The 23,030-nt window shown below is 39.1% G+C and overlaps 1 protein-coding gene across 1 annotated transcript in view; it reads right to left on the reverse strand.

Moving 5' to 3' along the window:
* KCNAB1 (potassium voltage-gated channel subfamily A regulatory beta subunit 1) overlaps positions 1-23,030 on the reverse strand; it is a 148,658-nt gene that overhangs the window by 13,185 nt on the left and 112,443 nt on the right. Inside the window, exon 8 of the mRNA XM_014053021.2 lies at positions 20,416-20,502. Coding sequence (XP_013908496.1) covers positions 20,416-20,502 — 87 coding nt within the window. The remainder of the gene's footprint in view (positions 1-20,415; positions 20,503-23,030) is intronic.

Genomic DNA, 23,030 nt, shown 5'->3' on the forward strand with positions numbered 1-23,030 from the left:
CTTGTTTAGAATGGCTATGAAAACCTGGATCTTCTCCCAGGTCTTTGGTGAAGGAATGAAATCCCTTACTTAATTCCCAACCGGTTTGTTATTTTTACCATTTTTACCTAAAATTGATTAGATTGTATTTCCCTTGTTTTAGTTGTCCATCAGACATGACACAATTTTTCAGTGTCTTTCAGAAATGCAGTACCTGGAACTTGGTGTAGCATTCTTAAATGTGGTTTAACACTGCAGAGAGGAACCGTTACTTCTTTTGAATTTGACAGTATACTTTTGTTGATGGAGCCAATAACTGCATTTGTGGGGCGGGGGTAAATGTTGGTTTATATTCATCTTAAACTGCAATCCAACAAGATTCCTAGATTTTCAATCTGAGAAATCATGTTGCCTTTTACCAACTACTCACTATGCGAATGGAAATGAACAGTCATGTTATTTAGGTCGAGTTTAGGCTCTTGACTTTAGGCTTTACAGAACAAGAGAGAATAGCCAGAAATTTGTATTAACTGAGCTATAAACTACATTACAAGCTTTTTCATCTCTCTCTGTTTTATTCTCTCCTTTTAATTCTGAAGCTCCCCGTAAAATAGTTCAAGCATATTATATTGCACAGTTTCACCTCTTCTTCTATTGGTATCACCTGTTAGCCTCCCCTCCAATTACAAGAATAAGAAAAAAAAATCTTCTGCCGTTACAGTGTTAGACAATTACTTTGCAATAAAATTATCTTCTTATAGTAAAAGTAATATAATAACGCATTTGAAATGACACTTATACTGATTAATTGCCCTGCAATTATTTAATGTAAGAAGGGACAAAAAAGAAAATGCATTGTAGTGAGTAATATCAGCCTTAATGAGACCCAGCATGCCAGTATAGCCACTGCTGATGGGGAAGTCTATTCGATATTAGTTCTACTAGTTCCTCATTTCATGGAACCTGGCACTTAAGCAACCGTCTCATCCCAACTGAACTGACCTTTCCGACCAGGTGAAGGATGGAGGCGTGCTATGTTTCTTGTAGGTCAAGGAATTTGACTGGTGGCATCTAAGAGGAGGGCCTTCTCAGCTGCTGCCCCCATCCTTTGGATCATCTTACCTCCAGAGCTCCCACTCTTCTGGTTTTATGGAAGAGTGTTAAGACTTGACTTTGCCCATTAGCATGTGGGTGTAAGAACCCTGGAGATGTCTGATGGCTTGAGGACATTTCCATTGCCTCGTTAACCTTTTATAACTTTTGTTCATAACCTTTGTTCATAATCTTTTGCTGAGTTTTTAACTTTGTTTTTATTTTTCCTTTAAAGTTTGACTTGTTTTCAATTCTGGTTTTTAATCTGGGATTTTATTCATGTGTTTTTGTCATGGTGTTGTAAACCAGAGTCACTTAGGTGAAATGAGTAGCATAGAAATCTAATCAATCAATCAAGAGCTGTTCTTTGAATGGTTATTTGGGAGAAATCTCAGGGAGAACTGCATCTGGACCTTCAATGTGAAATTTAATCCAGAGATGATTTTCAAGCAACCACTAAAACTAGAGAGAGTCGCCATCAGACAACCAATGACCCATCATCGACATAATAATCCAACATCCTTGGATGATATCTGTCAGTCCTTTGTGGTAAGCCATAGCAGGAAACAGGCACCATTAGAATAACTGGAATAAACTCTCACTTATTATTGCAGGACACAACAAGCTAATGTTGAAAGCCTAACAAAGATTCACTGCCACACATCCCATGCCAAAGAACCAAGTCAGGGAAATCTTAAGTTTCTTTCTCATTCCTTCCTCCCTTCCTGGTTGTAAGATGGTATTTACAGACTGATCACCAAACATTTCTTCAATTCTAACTATGAACTTCTCTACAAGAAAGTACAGGTAGTTCTCAACTTATAACCACAATTGACCCTAAAATTTCCATTGCAAAATAATTGTTAAGTGAATTTTGCCCCATTGTACCATTCTTGCCATAGCTGTTAAATGAATCACTGCAGTTAAGTTAGTAACACAGTTGTTAAGTGAACCTGGCTTTGCTTATGAAAACATCACAAAAGGTGATCACATAACCCTGGGACATTGCAACTGGCATGAATACATGCCAGTTGCCAAGCTCCTGAATTCTGATCATGTGACCATAAGGATACTGTAACCATCATAAGTGTGAAAAACAATCATAAGTCACTTCTTTCAGTGCTATTGTAATTCGATTGGTCACTAAACGAATGGCTGTAAGTTGAGGACTACTTGAAATGAATTTTTGAATAGCAAAACACCTTGTGGGGTTGGAACTCTCACAAAACTTCTTCAAAGAATGCCAAAAATATTGTTCTCGTGTAAAATATCATGGCATCTCATGTTGTTAGACTGAAATCTTACATGATTTGGCCATATCTTGATGTTTCAATCACATTAAAAAAAATGGTAAAGCACTTCAAAAGATAATTGATCCCTGAAGCAGACAATATACATACCTTTCTGTTATCCTTTCTAGATGCTTACTTTTATAAAAATGAAACTAAAAATGAAAGATGATGTTTTGGCTTGCAAAGACAGATGGTAGACAGTTTTTTACTCCATATTGCTCCTCAAAGCTTGGAAATCAATGCCAGAAATCACAAAAAGACTGCATCTCACAGTTGTTTCAGCAGGAACAACAAAGGCATCAAAACTGTTTAGACAACAGGGTTGGTCTCACAACTGCAAACCCCATCATCTTGAATGTGTGTGTGACCCTGGTATACAATCAAAAAGGGCAGGACTTGCATTGTGGTGCTCCATCTGCCATCTTAGATACAACTTATAAGGATGGATGGTGGTCAACAGTGATTGTAATGATTATTACTTTTATTCATTTTGTGTTGGAGAAAAAGAGATTAGGTTAATTTACTTGAACACGATTAATATACAATTTTGTTAGTGAACAATCCCTTTTAAGTAAAAAACGAAAGTGTGGCAACATTACACATGTGGCAAAACTAGTTTCATAACACAAGAGGGCAGCATTGTAGAAAGAGTTAAATGGGATTTTTGGCGCATAGATTTTAATTTCTCAAGAACAAGGCAACTGACTGAACTGAGTAAAATACAAATTATACAAACACCACAGTGGTGGGTTTGTACAAATCCTGTTTATTTATATATGCAAAAAAAAAAAGAATAAATTTCAGTGGGTCGTTTGACAAAATTATACAGCTTGCTATTTAAGCCATCAAATACAACTTATTGCTTTGCATGGGAATCCCAATTAAGCATCAGTAACAGATGGTTATATAACCTCTGTCTGTTCATTATGCCATGAAAGGGACCTACTATATCTTTGCATTATTAGATTGACCATAAAACTGCTCTCACTGTTGAGGAGCCTTTTCCCCCCTCTGCCTTGAATCCATGTTTCATGGATTCTATCCTCTCTTTTGAAAGCTAAACCTGACCTATTCCTTCATTGTGATATCCTACATGCCGATGGATGAAAGTCACTATGCCTGAGTTATGCTTAGTTATTGCACTAGTTGCTGGAAGGCTGCGGGATACAATTTAAAGTACTGTTTTTGACCTGTAAAAAACATGGTTCCTATGTGCTCGCAGGATTGGCTTCTCTGGGTAGAAATGATTGATCTAGCTCGCTTGAGTTGGCTTCTAGGTATTGACTGATTTGCTTGGTACAGATATGAATGGTAGAGATTCACATCTAATGAAGTTGGTAGATGATTCTTCATCTTGGCTTTTCTGTGATGATATTCTCTCTTTGGAGAGAATATCATCACAGAAGACAGGCAGTCCCTCAGAGCTTAAGCTCTGTTTTTGCTGGCAGAGGGTTCCAGGAGGCTGTCACAGCTGAAAACGGAATTCGGGAGCCTGTTTTGGCTAGCAGAGGTACTTTGGGCCGTCCTTCATCATTTCCAGGGTGGTCCCGTGGGCAAGATCTACCGTATTTTTCAGAGTATAAGATGCTCCGAAGTATAAGACGCACCTAGATTTTGGGGAGGAAAACAAGGGGAAAATATCTGTCTCTGCCTCCCAGCAATTTGCCTCCTTGCAACAAACAGTATAAACAATATACTGTACTATATTTCAGACTATACTTGTATAAATGCTATTAAAATTGATGTGCTTTCTGGAAGTATAGTTAGTCTCTCTCTCTCTAAAAGAATACCACTTTTTTAAAAAAATAGCACGGGGCCTCTTCAGATCAAGCATTTATTTTAAAAAGCTTCTTCATTCTGTTAAGTTGTCTAGAATAATAATAAAGCAGCCTTTAAAAAATAAGTCTAATAATTTGAACATTGTATAGGCATTTATAGTTGTTGACTTACCTCCTTGCAGCAAACAGCCTGATTAGCACAAGAAAAAAAAAATCTGCTTCCCAGCAATTTGCCAGGTGGAGCAAACAGCAAGTTTCACTTTCAATTTCTCCGATCATCAGCTGTTACAGGCTTCAGGGATTGCTATAGCTTACTGAAGCCTCTGCCCCCATTTGCTGCAAAGAGGTAAATTGCTGGGAGGCAGAGGTCAAAGGGTTGGGGCTGGTGGGTGGGTGGGGCTACATTCAGTGTATAAGACGCACCCAAATTTTCACCCTCTTTTAGGAGGGAAAAAGGTGCGTCATACTCTGAAAAATATGGTAAGTACCCCACAGGCTGGATTCGGATCATGGGCCTTGAGTTTGACACCCCTGATCTACTTTCTCGGATAGGTTGTGGGTTTTCAAGATTTCATTTGTAGACCAGAAACTCATGTCGCCTAATATCATGTTGTCATCCTTGTAACTGGAGATGCCAGAAGCTGGAGGCAAATCATGTGATCTATCACTAAGCAGCAGAATTTGAGAACTGACTTGGGAGGCATACATTGCATTATTGTAAACTCCTCCCCCTCCACTGTTCTATAAATACCAGTGTGACTGATATTGAAATATGATAAAAAAGCTAACCAATTCATACCAAGAACTTCCCATTAAAAAAGGAAAAGAACTAAAACAAGTTAACTTTCCCAGTTTTCTAACTGTCTTACTCATCATCACCAATCTATTGGTTGACAGCACAGAGGATAATTACAGTACAAATGTTGCATCACCAGGAGAAATACTATACTGGCTCTGGTGTTTCTTGCCTCCTGTCACCTCTGTCCTAGAGGTATGAATGAGATTTAAGGAATTTCATTAACTTATCTTAGTAGAAAGCTCAACATCTGGTTGTTACAGATTATCTGCTGATGAACTTAGGCAGCATGGCTCTTAATTGCAAAGGTTTGGTATAAATCAGCAAAATAAAAAAATGCCCACCCTGCTCTCCAACCTATCCTCATTAAAAAACAATTTATCCATAGGACGAAAACTTTGGAACTTTGTTTATCATGCATTTCAGAATGACATTAAGGATAGAGTTGCCATGGAAACTCTACATATGGTAGGATGGCAATGAATTAGCTCTGGGTTTTGTTTTGTATTTTTGTTAATATTCTGATCCTATGCAAATTCTTCTGGAGAAAAGCAGGAGTTGCTCCAAACAAAGAGCATTAATGATTGCGACCAAAATCTTTACATTTTTATTAGGAAGAAGGCAACGATATTTTAAACTGCAATCAACATGTTAACACAAGGATTTGTTTAAGTACACGTCTGCATGCATGCGCACACATGTACACATATCCATACATGTATGTATGCTTAAACATTATGTGTAAGAGTTGGGGGATTGCCTAAAGCCATCATTTGTCCCACTCAACTTGCCTCCATTCACGGGTAGAACATGATCGCTCATAACTTTGCCAGCAAGGTGTAGCACTGGATCTTTGTCATAACAGAAAGGAAATTTGGAAGTCACCTAGAAAAGCGAACTAGCTGATTGATTGACTGACTGACTGATTGAAAATAGTCTTCGAAACTCCAGCTAGAACAGGGGTCGGCAACCGTAAGAACTCAAAGAGCCATTTGGACCCATTACCCACCGAAAAGAAAACACCAGGAGCCACAAAACCCTTCCTGTGCCTGACTATTTCCTGAGCGGCCACAGAACTAGCATATGTAGTTGAATTAAATGTTCTGTTTTCTTCTGAAACTTTTCTTTTCTTGGATTTATCCTACGGGGGATCGAAAAGCTCAATAAATTGCATGTTGGCAGGTATCACACATTGATGGTTGTGATGCATATTTTGAGCGATAGAGAGCCGCAGCAGAAAGATGAAAGAGCCACATGTGGCTCAAGAGCCATGGATTGCTGACCCCTGAGCTAGAACATAAACCAGTATAGCATAATACATTCTAGATCCAGTATGAAAGGAATGGACCAAATACTGTACAGCCACCATATCTGGGCTGCAAAGCTCCAGATAGCCAATAGAGGGCAGCAAAAAGGTAAAGAACACTCTGCTCCCATCAAGTGGTTCCTTGAATTAGGGCAGCCCAGATATGATAATGCTACATAAATTGGCAAACACTAAACATTGTTTAAGAGAGCATGACTGATATCAAAAAGTTAATCTGAATAAGTTTTGATAGGAAATACCAAGACATAGGCCGAAAAGTCAAAAAAACATCGCAGAAGATGGCAGAGACATGCAGTGGTGGCAGTCCAGTTGTCATCACTAGGTAAATCCAATGTAGTTGCAGCATTCTGCAGACATGTGATTAACATTTGAGACCTCCTGCCAGCTTCCCCATTAACCTTGCTTGTCAGAAACTGGTAGTGAAGATTGCAAATAGAAATCCTGTGATTGCAGGATGTTGCAACACTGCAACTGCAAGCCAGTTGCCAAGCATCGAATCAATATTGTGCGACTGCAGAATTATTGTGACAGCCACAAGGATCTGTTGTAGTCCTCCTTGTTCAGCGCTGCTGTAACTTCAAACCATCACTGAACAAGTAGTTATTCAATGAGGATCACCTGAAATGCATCTTAAATGTTCCATGTATATATCTTAATATGAAACACAATGTTTCCAACTCTCCCCATCATCTGAGAACTAGACTTCTGAACCCTGAAATATTAAAAGTAAAGGTTCCCCTCGCACATATGTGCTAGTTGTTCCTGACTCTAGGGGGCAGTGCTCATCTGTGTTTCCAAGCCAAAGAGCCAGCGCTGTCCAAAGATGTCTCTGAGGTTATTTGACTGGCATGACTAAATGCTGAAGGTGCACGGAACACTGTAATGGGCTGGCTGCTAAAGCACACACTTGAAAGTAAATCAGGAAGACTGTAATTGGGGTGTGTGTATCTGTCTGGCACGAACAAAGAATGCTTATCAACAGGCAATAGGCATGTCTAAAGCTTGTAGCAATTATGGGTAGTTAGAAAGTTGATAAAAGTAACAAGAATTAGACAACTTGCAGACCTCAGCTAAAAGTTAGGAATAGAGATGGCCGGCAGCAAATGAAATGTCTATTAGATAACTCCTGGAGCATTCATTAGCCAAGGCTTAGGATTGGGACAGCTATAGACCAATAGAACAAATTGTAGAATTATTGCTAAAATGTTTATTAGAGGATATTTCTTATTCACTTTGTCCCGCCTTCTCCTTTAGTGAAAATGTATAAAGCTTTCTTAATCCTTTGTTCTTGTTTCTTGGCCTTTTGACCAGGAACCCTTTTCCTTGGAGTACGCCAGTGGTTCCCAAACTTGGCAACTTTAAGACTTGTGGACTTCAACTCCCAGAATTCTCCAGCCAGCTCTGCTGGGAGTTGAAGTCCACAAGTCTTAAAGTTGCCAAGTTTGGGAACCACTGGAGTACGCCAATAAAAAGCAATCAGAAAACCTGCGCCTCGTGTCTGGCGTCCATCATTGGCTCGGCACCAGGCTCAGACCTGAATTGGGGACAACAGCTGTTATCTTCCAACCAAAGGTGATTCCTATTTTTCTACTTACATTTTTAAATGCTTTCGAACTGCTAGGTTGGCAGAAGCTGGGACAAGTAACGGGAGCTCACTCCATTAGATCTTTCTGATCGACAAGCTCAGCATCTTAGCCACTGAGCCACCTGGAATATTGAATCGGGCTAAACAATTCACCCAGCATTCTTTACAGGGATATAAAGCTGTAAAGCTGTCTTGTCAAGAACAGGATAATGGGGGGTAAGAGCTATTATGTCTGAAAAATAAGAGCAATCTGAACATAGACAAAAACTATTCTCCCGAGCTTCATTAAAAACCTACATGTACCTCTAAGAACAGTACCAATTATGATGCCATTAATGTTTCCCTCACACAATAGAAAATAAGACCTTACGCAGATGCTCCCATCCACTGCAAGGGAATCATAGCAACATTGCTCACATCAGCAGTCATGAAATAGGAACATTTCCAAAAGACCATGATGCGAGAGTTGTAATTATCACAAACACCATGTGGAGTTCTTTGCATTTTCTTCTTGATTTTCCTAATATGAGTCTATGTGAGGTTAGCTCCCTACAAGTAGTTATTCTCCTGTCAATTTAGGATGTGAACAATGGCTTTGTCCTCCATTAGTTGTTCTTCCTGGGTCCAAGATTGTCTTACAGCCTCTCTCCACTGATACACAGTTATCACAACATCCCTGAGCTAGTTCCTTTTGGTCCATGAATGCTATCATTAAGAAGGAGGAAATCAAGAGTTGGTGCTTGAAAACAATAAAACTTTAAAGAAAAGGGAAGGAGGAAATCTGAGAACAATCAAAGTCACACATACTGCTGACCAGTAGTTAATGTTAAAAGAATGCAAGTTCCTGACCAACTTGCATCCTCTTAACATCATAGAAGTAAATAGTAAAAAAAACAAAATAAAATTATGGATATAAAAGTGAAGTGTGTGTGTAGGGAGAAATTGGCCAGCAAATTGATTTGTTTTAGTTTAGGCTTTGTGTGAACCCCACACAAACTGTTTTACAGTTTGTAAAACAATTGTGATTTATTCAATAAACCATTTTTAGTACGATTAGGAACCAAACCTGTACTTGCAAATATAACAGACATAATTATAATATAATTATGCTTGCAAATTTCAAAAGGACACCTTCTAGCCTGATACCTCAAGTGTTTTGAGAAGTTCTTAAATTCTCCATCAAAGATTAGAGTTACATTCCCAAAACATCATGAGAATGTTATCTTGAGTTTTCAATATTTTTTTTCTAGATTTCCTCATCCATTTTTCTTCTAGCCAACAGTATGTTAAGAGGCACTGAATTGAGAGACACTGATTGGCCCCAAACCACCCACAAAGTAACTGAAATTTATAATATAGATAATGTCAGACATGCCTCCTTGAATATCCAAAAAAAGAAAAACCTCAACTCCATTTGAATAGAGATAAAGTATTTTTACTAGATATGAATTGGTAGCAGCGAAAGAAAAGCAAGATCTGAGCCAAAAGGCGCGAACATGTAAACGTTTTCCAGCATCCTCTCCCCAATTACCCCAACCCAATGTCCAATCTGCAACTCCCTAAGGTGTCATGTGGGGTGCATATTCAAAAGCCCTCATTTAGTTCATATGCAAAGACCTTGACCAAGACCAAACACAAGCCATCAGCATGCGCAGAAGATGGTGAGAACAAAACTCCTTTCCTGATAACTCCTCCAGCACCAGTAATTCCCCTTCCCAAATATCTCAAACCCCCACCCTCCCTGTTTTCATGGCAGCGGATAGCAAGCAAGCAAAGTAGAGGCTGACAGTATCTAAGAGATATCTCCCAATCCCACTGTTATCTGTTTTTTTAATCATTAAGATTTGCTCACGTTTGTAATATTTTGGCTTGTTACAAAACAACATATATTTTGAGAGACTGACCTGAACATGTAATTCTTTAATTCTTTGGAAGCTACGCAGCCTGTGTGATAAACAAGTAGTCTTGGTTTAGTGATTGCAATTGGGAATGGCAACTCATTTGTTAAGCAAAGGGGTCACTAAGTGGGAAAAAAATCACATGACTGCAACTGAGCTTATGATTTTATTTCAGCTTTCCTTTGTTTTCTAGAGCCCAAATAAGATATGATGCCAAGCTGCTGGATAAGTCCAAATGGCCGAACATTTTCTGGAACTGGACTCACAAGAGGTCAGGTAAAGGGATAAATCTTGTAGCCATTTTCCCCCACCCTCACCACCCTTTGAAATGCTCAGTCCACCCCTGGGATAATTAGCAAGAAGAGAATTGACTTACATTCTTTGTATTTACATTCTTTGGAGAGAAAGGGATTACAAGACAGTAAGAAGTCACACAATAGGGAATACATATTAAAGGAATGTGCTAGCGTTGACGTTTGCCTTAGGAGGCAAACAAAAGTCTTTAATGTGAAACTGATTAGGTCTTGTCAATTTCAGGCAACAGCTGTGAAGGCTAATTAAGGTCACAGAACTGAGCTTGTTAACTTGCAGTTAGCACATTTTAAGGAAGAGTTGCACTAAGGAGAAAAGCAATTCAGGAAGGGACAGCTTGTTTAGGCAAGAATTCCACTTTGCAAGGGGGTCAACAAGAAAATGGGTCGAACACAGGAGAAAGTGTACTAACGGACTGTAATGGTGAACCTGTGATTGAAGGGGGGTCTACGAGAACTCGCTGCATCCAACTCACTGCATCCAACTTCTTGTGGCCAACTCGCTGTGGCCAACTTGCCATGGAACAACTCGCTGCGCGACAAGAATTACACTAATATTGAAGAAATAGTGGAATGGATAGCAAAGGGGGGATAAAATGAAATGAGAATGACAAACATTAAAAATATTTTAAAATTATTTTAAATAATTAAATTGAATTGTTGAACTGCAATGAGTTGTCCCTGGTGAGTTGTCCACACTGAATTGGCTGACTGTGGCGAGTTGGTTGCAGTGAGTTGTCCCATTCCAGACCAAGAGACAGAGATGCTGCAAAGGTCATAAGGCCATTGATTGCAAAATTACTTTTCCATCACCATCATAACTGAATGGTTGCTCCCCAAGGCAATTGTTAAATGAGGACCACCTGTATTGGTTAAGCAGCTGGACTAGGACTGAGGAGACCCAACTTCAGCATGGGAAGGCATGCTCTCTTAGACCAATAATCCCTGAGAGTGTTATGGTAATAAAAAAGAAAAAAAAGATTCTCTATTTGGATGCCTTGAGCTATGGGAAAAAGATGAGATTGACATCTAATAAATAAATAAAAAATGAAATGAAATAAGAAAAATTGCCCTTTTAATAGCAGCGGGATTTAACAAAAACAAAAGCAATGTAGGAAGTTAGCACCCACCCCTCTCCTAGCAAAATGAAATATTCTAGGAAATATTAAATAGGCAGAATATTATGATTCCCTGGATGAGAAAAGGAGAAACATGTTTTAAAGACAAAGCAGCTCCCTCTCCCCCCTTCAGCTCCAGGGTGATGGGATTAAGACATGGCACTCAGGACATGATAAGATCAGCCCTCTAACCATCTCACCACATGGCACCTGGGAAAATTACATCATCCAGCAAGGCTCAAACAAGCCTGGGATACAGATAGCGTACAAAGTTAGCTAAGATCCCCCACCCCTTGGGAGTTTGACAGCCAATGGGATACAATTCTTACACAGGAACAGGAAGCTCTAAGGTGGGGTCCAACAGAGAGTATAAATCTCTCTCTTTCTCTCACCTATGTGAGACTTCAAGCCATGTGGTCCTGTCCGCCATTAAAACCATCTTTCCAAACAGCCACCTTTGTATCCAGTGTCTTTTTCCCAACTTGGAACTGAACCCAGATGTTCATTTCTTCCAACACCAACAATGTGATACCATGAAAAATTAACATTATTGCTGTTCAGGAGAATAGTAACTGGCCTTCTTTTTAACCAGTTGAAGAATATATTCTTCGAAGTTCTTGTAGCATGACATTTCGACTAATGATCAAAATTTAAATTAATGAACTGTCAGAAAAGATTGAATGTAAAATACAAAATACAAAGTGAAGGAATGAAGTGGTCCATGGAATTTATTGTTGTTGAAATCAGACTGTGACTTCACAACAGAGTAGATTGACATATCTTGTTAGCCTATATTAGTGAAATATGAGGATATCAAATCATGAGGTTCACCAAAGTGTATGCCTTTAAAATTTGTTGGTCAGAAAAGGTTCTATTAGCCACCTGGTTTCTTGACATCCTAAATTAAAATTATTCTCTTCTTACAATAACTTCCTTTTTATGACCCTGTAATTCTTTCATTCAGGGTAAAGTTGGGGCGACTGGATGGAGTTGAGCATTTACAGGCCAGATGTCCTTCCTGACACCTATGTGGAGTTCGCAGCAGATATTTTCTCTTTGCACCCCGAGAGAGAAACATATGATGTACCCAGAATTAAATTCTCAACCTTCCGAATGGGAGGCAACTGCTAGGCCACCATGCACTGCTTCACCATGCATTGTGTCACTGCTAGGCCACCATGCCATTCCTACTCTCTTCCTACAGTGAGGAAAACAAAGAGCACTAATAATTATTAACAGGATATTTATTGTTTGCTTATTTGGAGGCTGAGCTCTAATACCTGTTTGGTTTAGACGTTTATAGCTCACAATTACTCAGTTCTTTTGAATGCATCATAGACAAACTATAATTTTTATGTTGGTAAAAGCTGAAAGGGTTTTGGCTATTATTATTTTTTTTAATAAAGGGATTTATTTTATCTTTTTTTGATTTGAGACTTGTGGCTAACATGCCCATTGAAGGACTTCTAGGATTGGGAGACTACTGAAATAATGAGCACCGTTGAGAAGAAGATCCCTTTTGCCTGGACCAATTTTCTTAATAGAAAAGGAGTAGCATAGCCTCATTTGTAACTTGAGAGGGTTCAGTAACTGAGACCAACACATTTTCCAAGTCAGCTTTCCAGGTAATAGGAAGGCAGTGGAAGAATTCCTTGTGGGGGTAGGATGAAAGTACAATACTCCATAAAAGACCTCTCTGTGGGATCTGCTATTTTTTTCAGAGAGCTGTTTCATACTTCGTCTAAAAACGTTCCTGGTTTCCTTGTGGAATAGACAATGACATTATTGAGGAATGAACAACCAGCTGAAGAAAAGCTGAGGGGGTGACCACAAATGGCAAATGATATGCATCCTTTACTATTGCCATGGCATATTTCAATTTAACAGGGGGAAGAGTTCATTCAACTGTAAAGAAAACCAGGTAGAAGGAATTGCTCCAAATTATCTTCATCAACCTACAGGTTGTCCTTGCTTAACAACCAGTTGTTTGGTGACCGTTCAAAGTTACAATGGACTGCTCCCAAAATTACTTATGACCTAGTTCCAGAGTTCTGATGGTGTCATCCCATCTCCATGGTCACATGAGAGGCGCTTGGCAACCAGCTCATTTTTTATAGCCGATTATAGTATTCTGCAGTCATAGGACTGCAATTTTTGATGTCTTTGCCAGTGTCTGACAAAAATCACTCATAGGAATGAATTGACTCATTTTATGACTGCCATGTTTGCTTTATGACTACCAGATTCCACTTTACACTGCCTCAATAAAAATTGTAGAATTGGATTGGTTATGTGGGTGCCTTAACTAATGACTGCCATGATTTACTACCTAAATTCTAGGCTCCATTATTGTTGTAAGTTGAGGAATACCTATCATGTCCTTAGGACTGTATATTTCCAGAAACTATGGATGCTGTGCTTTTTTTTTTCAAAAGGCAACTAAACTTTGTTTTGATTGAAGACATCTCGCTTCTCATCCGAGAAGCTTCTTCAGTTCTGACTGACTGGTGGAGGATGGAAAGATTTATATCCCTTTCAGTCATGTGGTCGTTACCATTTTTTCTGACAGTTGTTGACGACATCTTTTCTGTGCCCTCAAGGTCCCATGAAGGAACATAAACCCTTCCATTCTTAACCATTCAGTCAGAATTGAAGAAGCGTCTTGGATAAGAAGCGAAATCTCTTCAAGCAAAAAAGTCCAGTTGCCTTTTGAAAAAAGCACCTTTGGACAACCTTGGCCTGGATGACTGAAAATCTCCATAGATATTCAGAGAAGGGGAAACTGTATTAGTCAGAGTAGCTTGAAATTTTGGAACTTTTATTCTGAAACACATCAGGGAGAGCAATATTTGGAGGGACATATATCGGGAAGTATGTTTCATTAAAAGAGCCAGTTTGGTATAGTGGTTAAACGTACCAAGCTAGAAACCGGGAAGCTGTTAGTTCTAGTCCCTCCCGTAGACATGAAAAGCAGCTGGCTGACTCTGGGCCAGTCCTAGGAAGAAGAAAATGGCAAACCACTTCCAAAAAATGGTGTCAAGAAAACTGCAGGGACTAGTCCAAGCTTTCTCCAGGAATTAAGACTAAGGACAGTCCCCTCCCCACAGCAAAAAAAGTCTAATTAAAGGAGCGCTTACTTTGGAGTGAACAAGTATAGCACTGCACAGAGGCTCTCTTTGAATTATTTTCACTTAATGGGTAATTCGGAAGGCTGTCAGAGGCAGATAATATTTCAATGTGTGTTCAGTGACTCAAATGGAAGTACTTAGCCTTCAATGCTTAGACACATAAATACTTGTCACTATAACCGAAGGCAAGAGCTGCAAAAATATGTAAGCTATGCTGACAAACATTCCCATCCCATCGCCTGCTCTACCATGTGTATTTATCTTTCCTTCTGAGGATTAACAGTATGGTGGGTTTGAGCATTAGCATGAAACAAGGCTGTGCAATTGGTCAAACAGTAACAACAAGCTGCAAATAGATGCAGCGCGCATGGAGGTGGTATAGATCCGTGATGGCGAACCTTATGGGACGCGTGCCACAGGTAGCAGGCAGTGCTCTCTCTGTGGGCACGCAAGCCGTCGCCCCAGTTCAACTCCACTGTGCATGCATGTGCGCCTCCTGCTGGCCAGATGGTTGTTGGATCTCTGCCATGCATGCGCGTCACACACGCATGTGGGGGGCATGTGTGCATGCATGGGGGTGGGGCATGTTTGGGGGTGTGCTCATGCATGGGGCTGCACACGCATTGTATTTTGGGGTTTTGGGCTTGCGCACATTCACGCATGCACACACTTCGGACACTCGGTCCAGAAAAGGGTAGCCATCACTGGTATAGATCCTATCCTGATGATTAAGTACTTAGAAATATTTTTCTTGTAGAACACTGCATATGTCTTTATGCATAAATTATGTTGTTTGGGGCCTTCAGAACATTTCCAGAACCAGCATTTGATTAAAGAAATCATTTTCAATTACTCATGTTTCATTTGCTTTGAAGGTTCCTATTGGCAGTAGGAAGAAGCCTAAAGAGTCACCAATTGTATTTACTGATAGGAAGATTAGATTTCCCCACAAGTAATTTATCTGTGGATTTCAGGAAATCCTCTTACATTTGTTAAAAAGAAGATAGTGATGTGCGAAAGTGCAAACGGCTACCAAAGAATAGGGATGGTTTTGAAAACTAATCAAGCATCACACAGCCAAAACTAGCCATTGTTGGGAGTCCTGCTTTTGGGGGATGCTTTTTAAAGCATTTTAAGCAGGACAAGACCAAATGAAACCCATTTCAGACGCCTGTCATGACCTGGGCTACCTTCTTGTGGGTCTAGAGCCGAGGTGGTGCAGTGGTTAAATGCAGCACTGCAGGCTACTTCAGCTGACTGCAGTTCTGCAGTTCGGCTGTTCAAATCTCACCGGCTCAGGGTTGACTCAGCCTTCCCTCTTTCCGAGGTGGGTAAAATGAGGAGCCGGATTGTTGTTGGGGGCAATATGCTGACTCTGTAAACTGCTTAGAGAGGGCTGAAAGCCCTATGAAGCGGTATATAAGTTTAACTGCTATTGCTATTTTTTTTATGACCTTGGTGGCTTTATGACTCGTTGACTTCAATTCCCAGAATTCTTCAGCCAGTAGAACTGGGAGCTGAAGTCCACAAATAGTAAATGTGCCAAGGTTGGAGACAACAATACAATTTGCACAGTTTGTTCTTTCCCTTTTCTTTCTTTCTCAGTGAAGCTTCTCCATCACAAAGCTTTATCCTGACTCCCCCACATGTTCTTTTGATATCTTACCTTGTATGTATATAAAGAGAACACTGTTCTATACCAAACAAAACAAAACTTAGGAAATCCAACTTTGCCCTCCTACTCTAAAAGTATAAGAATAATACTAAAAAGTAATCCCCAATTACTTCATGTTAGACTTTCTTGAATTCGTGATGCAATAGAAAGAAAGAAACCCAAACACATTTCATTTTCAAGTGTTCTGAGCTGATATCCGCGTGGTAGACATTTTATTTCCCTGCTAGATAATACCATCAGTGTTGCAATGTGGATGAAATGAGCACTTTTGGTTAGCTAGCCTCCCTTCTCCCTTTTGTCTTGGGTGCAGGGTGGCTATTTTTGATGGATTATATCAAGGGTCCCCAAACTTGCCAATTTTAAGACTTGTGGACTTCAACTCCCAGAGTTCCTCAGCCAACTATGTCTTACTGAGAATTCTGGGAGTTGAAGTCCACAAGCCTTAAAATTTGCAAGTTTGGAGACCCTTGAATTATATGTTTGTTTTTATTGTGACTGCTGAAATCCAGATGTGGTTTGGTTACCATATCTAGCTGTAGCAATTGTAGATTGCTGTGTGGATATTGTTGGGTGCTGAGCTAAGGGGCTAATGTTGGATTTATGTCTTTCGATACATCTATAGATATGGATAAAATTCTGTACCCTTGTTAATCACTGCTTGGAGTGAATGTCACACATGAATTGTCTTGTATTTTTGCATTTGGCCTGTTCTACTTTTCCCACTGCTTCCCAGTTAAGTAATACTTGAGGTTGTTTGTGTAGAGGGAGATTAGTGCAGTGCAGATAATCCCAAAATACAAGTCTTCATAAACACACAAAAGTAATCTAGGGATACTAAGAATAAGCAGGGAGAAGATATAGTTTAACAACTGTAAGAGATTAGCACTGCTGCAAACAGATGGGCCTGAAATTTAGCCAAACACACAACAGCCGGGAGGCCAGCTATTCCAGCAATTATTTGTATTGTCACTGGTGAGCAAGACTTGTGTGATGATCCCTAGCCCATCCCCATAATTCTTATTCACCTGTAAGCAACTAAAGAGGAGCAATAATTCTGAAAACTGTCTCTGTAAGTGATGTTCATATAAACACCATTAGAATGAACTGTGCACATGCAGTTATGATTATCATGAATACATTCCTGTGCAAGAATAGATAGTTCAAATGCCACTGAATATAATTACTCTTAGCTATGGTATGTGATTTCAAACAGCCTGACCTATGTGCAAAGTTGCAGCCCTGTTGTATAATTCCCCACCTTCATTATAACTGGTTGAACAAAAAGGTGTATTTTGCTCCAAGTCACAAAACCTGTTAAGCTCATTATCTGCTAACAAATTTGCAGTCTTCTTCCCATCTCCAGTAAAGGCTCTCAACCTTATCCCCACAGGGCAACGTCAGGAAACATCACATCAAACCAAACATTTAAGAAATGCTACCGGTGTCTGTTTTAATTTGTACAAAAGGGATGAGTCATACTTTACATTTTTATATTAAAAAATAATAATGCACCACAGAAAAATTTATATGTTAAGAAACTAATTTGCCTAATTTGTGTATTTGGTTTAGAAAAAAATAATGCCATTAATTGAATACTGCAGTCAAAGCAGTATTTTTTTTTAAAAAAAGATTAATCACTAAGAAACAAACGATGATACACAAAGCAGTCCAAGGAAATAAACAATTCCCATTGCTTTTGGAAGTCTTACATGAAACCACAGCATTATTGGCAAAGCACTATTGCAGGGATAAGGAAGGCTTTGCAAAAGATGAAAGCAAAAAGCAATGCAATTATCATTTGCTTTTGCTAAGGTCTGATGATTGCATTCTTTATCATGAAGTATATTTTAGTCAAAGAAATATTTACTGAAAATAAACATAATCAATTAGCACCTGAGTTCTATGTGCACCCAGGTAAGGCAACAAAAAAATACAGCATTACCTATTACACTGGGAGCTTCTGTTGTTTTTCATTATGGTACAAAGACTAAGAAAAATGATGCTGGGTAAACCCAAACCATCATCCCTCTTCCAATAGCAGCCAGCAAATACACATGTCATTATTGATTAACAACAGCAAACTATCCTTAGACATGGAACTGAATATTTAACTGACTTCCTAGCGATTAGCTCTTGCCTGAAAGAACTAGGTTTCAAGTATATATTTGAGAGCAAGGACAGATTTTTTAAAAGGTGATCACCCAGTGTCAATCCATGTCATAGAGTAATCTCTTTAAAATCTTTCTTCCAATATTCAAGGACTTCAGGAGGCAAGGTCAGCTGTGTGATAAAGTCACGCCAGACACGTGTGGGTGGGTGGGGGGGCATGGAAGGTTGGCTTTGTGTACCACATTTCAAAGTCTGTTCTGAATAATACCTGCTTTGGCACAACATTTAGAAATAGCTATCACGAGGATAGCTGCATCGTATAGAATCCCCTATAGAATTAGTCTCTTTAATTGGAGGTCATTAATTTGATATCTGGAAATAGAAATGCAGAAAATGTATAGTATATCATATATTTTATATTTACTAGCAGCTTTGCAGTCAGTGGGGGAGGAACGAATCAGTGGTATGACAAGCTCTGTAATATCCAGAGAAACAGTTCTTGGACTAAAGCTAAAAAGCCCTTTAGACACGTACATCTTCCTTGGGAAAATTAAGCATTGGCTCGGCCATAATCAATTAGGCGCTAGGAACACTCAGGTGTGAAGAAAGTTGCAAGCGATAATGAGATGTGAAAGTGCTAACTGCAAGAATGCTAACTAGGACAAGGAGGAACTAACAATTAGCACTGAGAACCCAAGGCTTTTAGAAATCAGCTAGAGGAATGAAGCTACTTTGATATGCTTCCCCTGACTCTTTGTTCTAACTTAAGGATGGCACTGCATCCATTTGCTATTTCACTTTAAAGCCATGCACATTAACTTGATAACCTGATCAATGAATCACAATCAAATTAACTCTATAAAGAAGGTTGGCTAACCTTCCTTATTTAGACTTGCTTTTACCTCCAGCAACAACTAATAACCCAATTTATTTCATTGATGGTGCACTTGCCTCCAGTTTAAAGAAACTCAGACAGTTCTTTTAGCTGTTGTATGGTGATTTCGTGTATATATGGAAACAACTTGGCCTCTTTAAGATATACAGAGTTCAAGTCCCGTGTAATGGATGGGGAATTCTGGAAGTTGAAGTGCATACATCTCAAAGGGAACAAGTTTGAAAAACATTGACTTAGACTAGGGATGTCAAATTCACATCATCACGGTGGTGGCATGTCAGGGGTGGGTTTCAACCGGTTCGCGGCAGTCCCCGCGAACCGGTTGGTCGGTGAACCTGGAAGTAAGTACCTTCTGGGAACGGCGAAGGGCCCACCCGCCCGCCCGCGCTCCTTACCCGTCTTTGAAGGCTTCTGCGCTTCCACGCAGGCGCATGGCACATACAGCGCCTGCGCGATTCTCCGCAAGCAGCTGGATGGCACTTACAGCACCTGCGCGAGTCTCCGCGAGCAGCTGGAGCATCGCGCAGGCGCTGAGACGCATGGCGCTAAGACGGCCCCGTTCCAACCAAATCGGTTGGAACGGGATTAGCAACCCACCCCTGTGGCACATGATATATCAGGACTCTTTTCCTCTTTGCTAAACCAGCCATGGGTGTGGCCAGCATCTGATGCATCTGGCCTGTGGGCCGCGAGTTTGACAAGCCTGATTTAGACCATACTCAAATTTTAATTTTTCACATGTAAAGTTCGTTTCTTACTGGGTTTCTTTGGGCTTTTTTGTTCCATTTCATTACTGTGAAATCAGTATGCATTTTTGGCAGTGATTCCTAAAACTATGCATTTTATATGGTATATATTTTATGGTATAAAATATGTTCCAGGTCATCTGCCTTAATTGGTTTTTAATTAGTTTTTGTAGGTTTATTGTATTTTTATATTCTTGTTCACCACTCAAAGCATATTAGTTAAGATGGGTGGCCATCTATGTCTTAAATAAATACTGTAAATAAAATGGAACATGCCAACTATGTAAATTTGTATGATTTAATGATGGATGGTTTTGCCATCTCTGACGGGAGCTGCACAGAAATTACAGTATCAACTTGAAATCCTAAATCAATTAAAGTACAAATAACTAAGAAAAAGAATCATTTATGCAGTGCAAACAAAAGATGTTGAAAACTGCTCCAGCAATACTTACAGTTAAGTACAGTTAAGTATTAAGTGGGCTACGAAAATACAAATCCGTTACTCTAAGTACAGGTCTCCTAATAAAAATATTGAAGACTCCAAAGAATCAAGACTTAAGAGGGTTTTTTTTATAATTTGCCTGCACCCTTGAGGACAACAATTTTCTATCCTGCCATAAGCAGCATAGACCTATGAGCCAAGATCAATCAAGCAAAACATTTTTATTAAATTTATTGCTAACCTTCCATTGGAGTATTACCATCTGGTCGATTTGCAAAAACCACATCCACATATTCAAGCTGCAGTCTCTGGAGAGAGGCTTTTAATCCTAGAAATGAAATGGCATCATTAGAGCCAAGCACATGACAAGAAATGTAATAGCTCAGAAGCATCATCCATCTAAGTTTTCCTCAAGGAAGAGTGGGGTATAGGTAAAATTATATTGCCTATTAAAAAGAACCAAATCAAGAGAAGAATCTTTCTCTCTTTTTGCATGGCTTTATTCTGTCTGTTTATTACGATGAAAACTGGATTGGAGAGCGCAAGCATTTGCCAGTCAATCCCTAAAAGTACATCCTCAAAAGGCAAGGTTTAGAAATACAACCTGTTTTAAGTTACACTGAACAACAGGAAGTACTATTTCATTTATTTATTTATTTATTTATTTATTTATTTATTTATTTATTTATTTATTTATTTATTTAAAAACATGTAAAAAACACAAAACTTAGACATATACCACATTTACACAATACAATATGAACAGGAGTTTCCTGTTCTTTCTAATAGCAATTGCCAATCAATATTGCTCCTTATATTGTTTCCCCTTCTATTATATTTCATTTGCATTTTACATCTTACTCATCTGTCTGCTATATTGGCTGATTACCTCTAGTAAATTTAAACCACTTGGATACATATATATGTGTTAATTCTCCTTAACTACTATTTTTTGGCTTTGTTGTCTTCCTTGCTTCCTTCCTCTGACTCCCTTTTTTATTTTGATCTTCTCTGTTAGTTCTCAGTTCATCAGTTCACTTTGGCTGTCTGACTGTTATAAAGTTTTTCTATCATTTTTGTAAATTTTCTTCCGAATTTCATCCTGTCTAATAGTGTTATTATAAATTTCAAAATTATGTTGTCGAATGGTTTTTGTGCATCAAGGAAAACCAGTACCATTCGTTTTTCTGGATGTACCTCGTAATATTCTATTATGTCTAGGAATCACTCTGGTATTATTTTTAATGTGTCTGTGAGGTAAAAATCTGTTTTGGTCCAGGTGTATTCATTCATTTAAAACCTGTTTAATTCTTCCTGCCATAATTGCTGCAAATATTTTATAATCTGAATTTAGTAATGAAATTGGTATGTAGTTTTGGATTTCTTGTAGATTGGTTTCTTCTTTTGGGATTAGCGATATTATTGCTTCCGTCCATGATTCAGGCATCTTGGCTTTTCCTAAAACTTCGTTAAACACTCCTAGTTCTTCCAATATTATTTTATTATATTTCTATAGCTCCACCGGTATTCCGTCTGGTCCTGGAGTTTATCGCCTCCCTTTGTTCTTTTGAAATTGGTGTTATCTTTTCTGTGTTTAAATAATGTTTTATCTTGAGGAAGCACTGTTTTCTTACATATTGGAATTCTTCAATAATTTGCCAGTTTTTATTCTATGGGGTCCAAACCAGGGATAAGTTCCTGCCAGTTCTAACCTCTTCTATAGAAGAAGTTCCACAAATCTACTGTGCCGTTTAGAACCGGTTCCAGCTCCCCCCCGCCGTCCGCACCATGCTTGCCCTGCCCGCTGCTCACTGATTCGCTGGCTCACCAATCGCCCTGCCTGCCTCTAAGAGCCTTATCTAAACCCTTTTTTCTAAAGGGTTGGGGGTGCAAGGGTCTTGTAACTTGACAGCTTTAAGATTTGCACACTTCAGTGCCAGAGTTCCTGAGCCAACATGACTGGAGGAGGAATTCTGGGAGTTGAAGTCCACAAGTCTTAAAGCTGTCAAGTTTGAACACCCCTGGTTTTTTTTTTTTCTAAAGGGTTAGGGGTGCAAGGGTCTTGTAACTTGACAGCTTTAAGACTTGCGTGCTTCAAATGCCAGAGTTTCTGAGGCAACATTTTGGTTACTAAGCAAGAGCATTAAGTGAGTTTCACCACATTTTATAACTTGGCCATGCCCACCCAGTCACATGACTGCCAAGCTGCTCCCACCCAGCCACATGGCCGACAAGTCACTCCCACAAAGCGGCCACACCTACAGAAGAGGTTCTAAAAATTTTGAAACCCACCACTGATCCAAACCCCCAACTGGAAATTGAATTCATGGATCTTTGCACTTTGAATGACTATGGTACATACAGTGCATTAACTTTAGGAGATATCCAGGAGCTGGTACTCAGCAGTTGTAGAAAGGAATATCTAATCAAATTCATGCCACAATGATACGAGTCTTGGTTTAGGATTATTTATTTGCATATCCCCAGTCCCCGAAGTATATTTTCCACACAGTTAGAAATTATTTAAGACTTTCCACAAATTGAATACCCAAAATAGAAGAATAAATTAGAATTACATATTAATTACAATAATTTCATAATAAACATATAACTTCAATGTGGTGCATCAAAAGAAAATAGGTATCAAGATGAGATCTTCAAACTACCTTCTCCAAATTGGCTAGAACTGAGAATGATGGGAACTGCAGCCTTGATTGCCATTATCTTTCTTCTCTTATGATGATGGTAAGACACAAAGAAGTGTCTTCAATACTCCTCTTAATATATGGAGAGTTTCATCTTAGCATAAGTGAGAAGGCAGTTCCTGATGATCTCATAGGGGTGTCACAGATTTAT

This window comes from Thamnophis sirtalis, unplaced genomic scaffold (genome assembly GCF_051295495.1).
Source record: "Thamnophis sirtalis isolate CommonGarterSnake01/CBP01778 unplaced genomic scaffold, rThaSir2_p1.2 scaffold_11, whole genome shotgun sequence".
NCBI classification, from domain to species: Eukaryota; Metazoa; Chordata; class Lepidosauria; order Squamata; family Natricidae; genus Thamnophis; species Thamnophis sirtalis.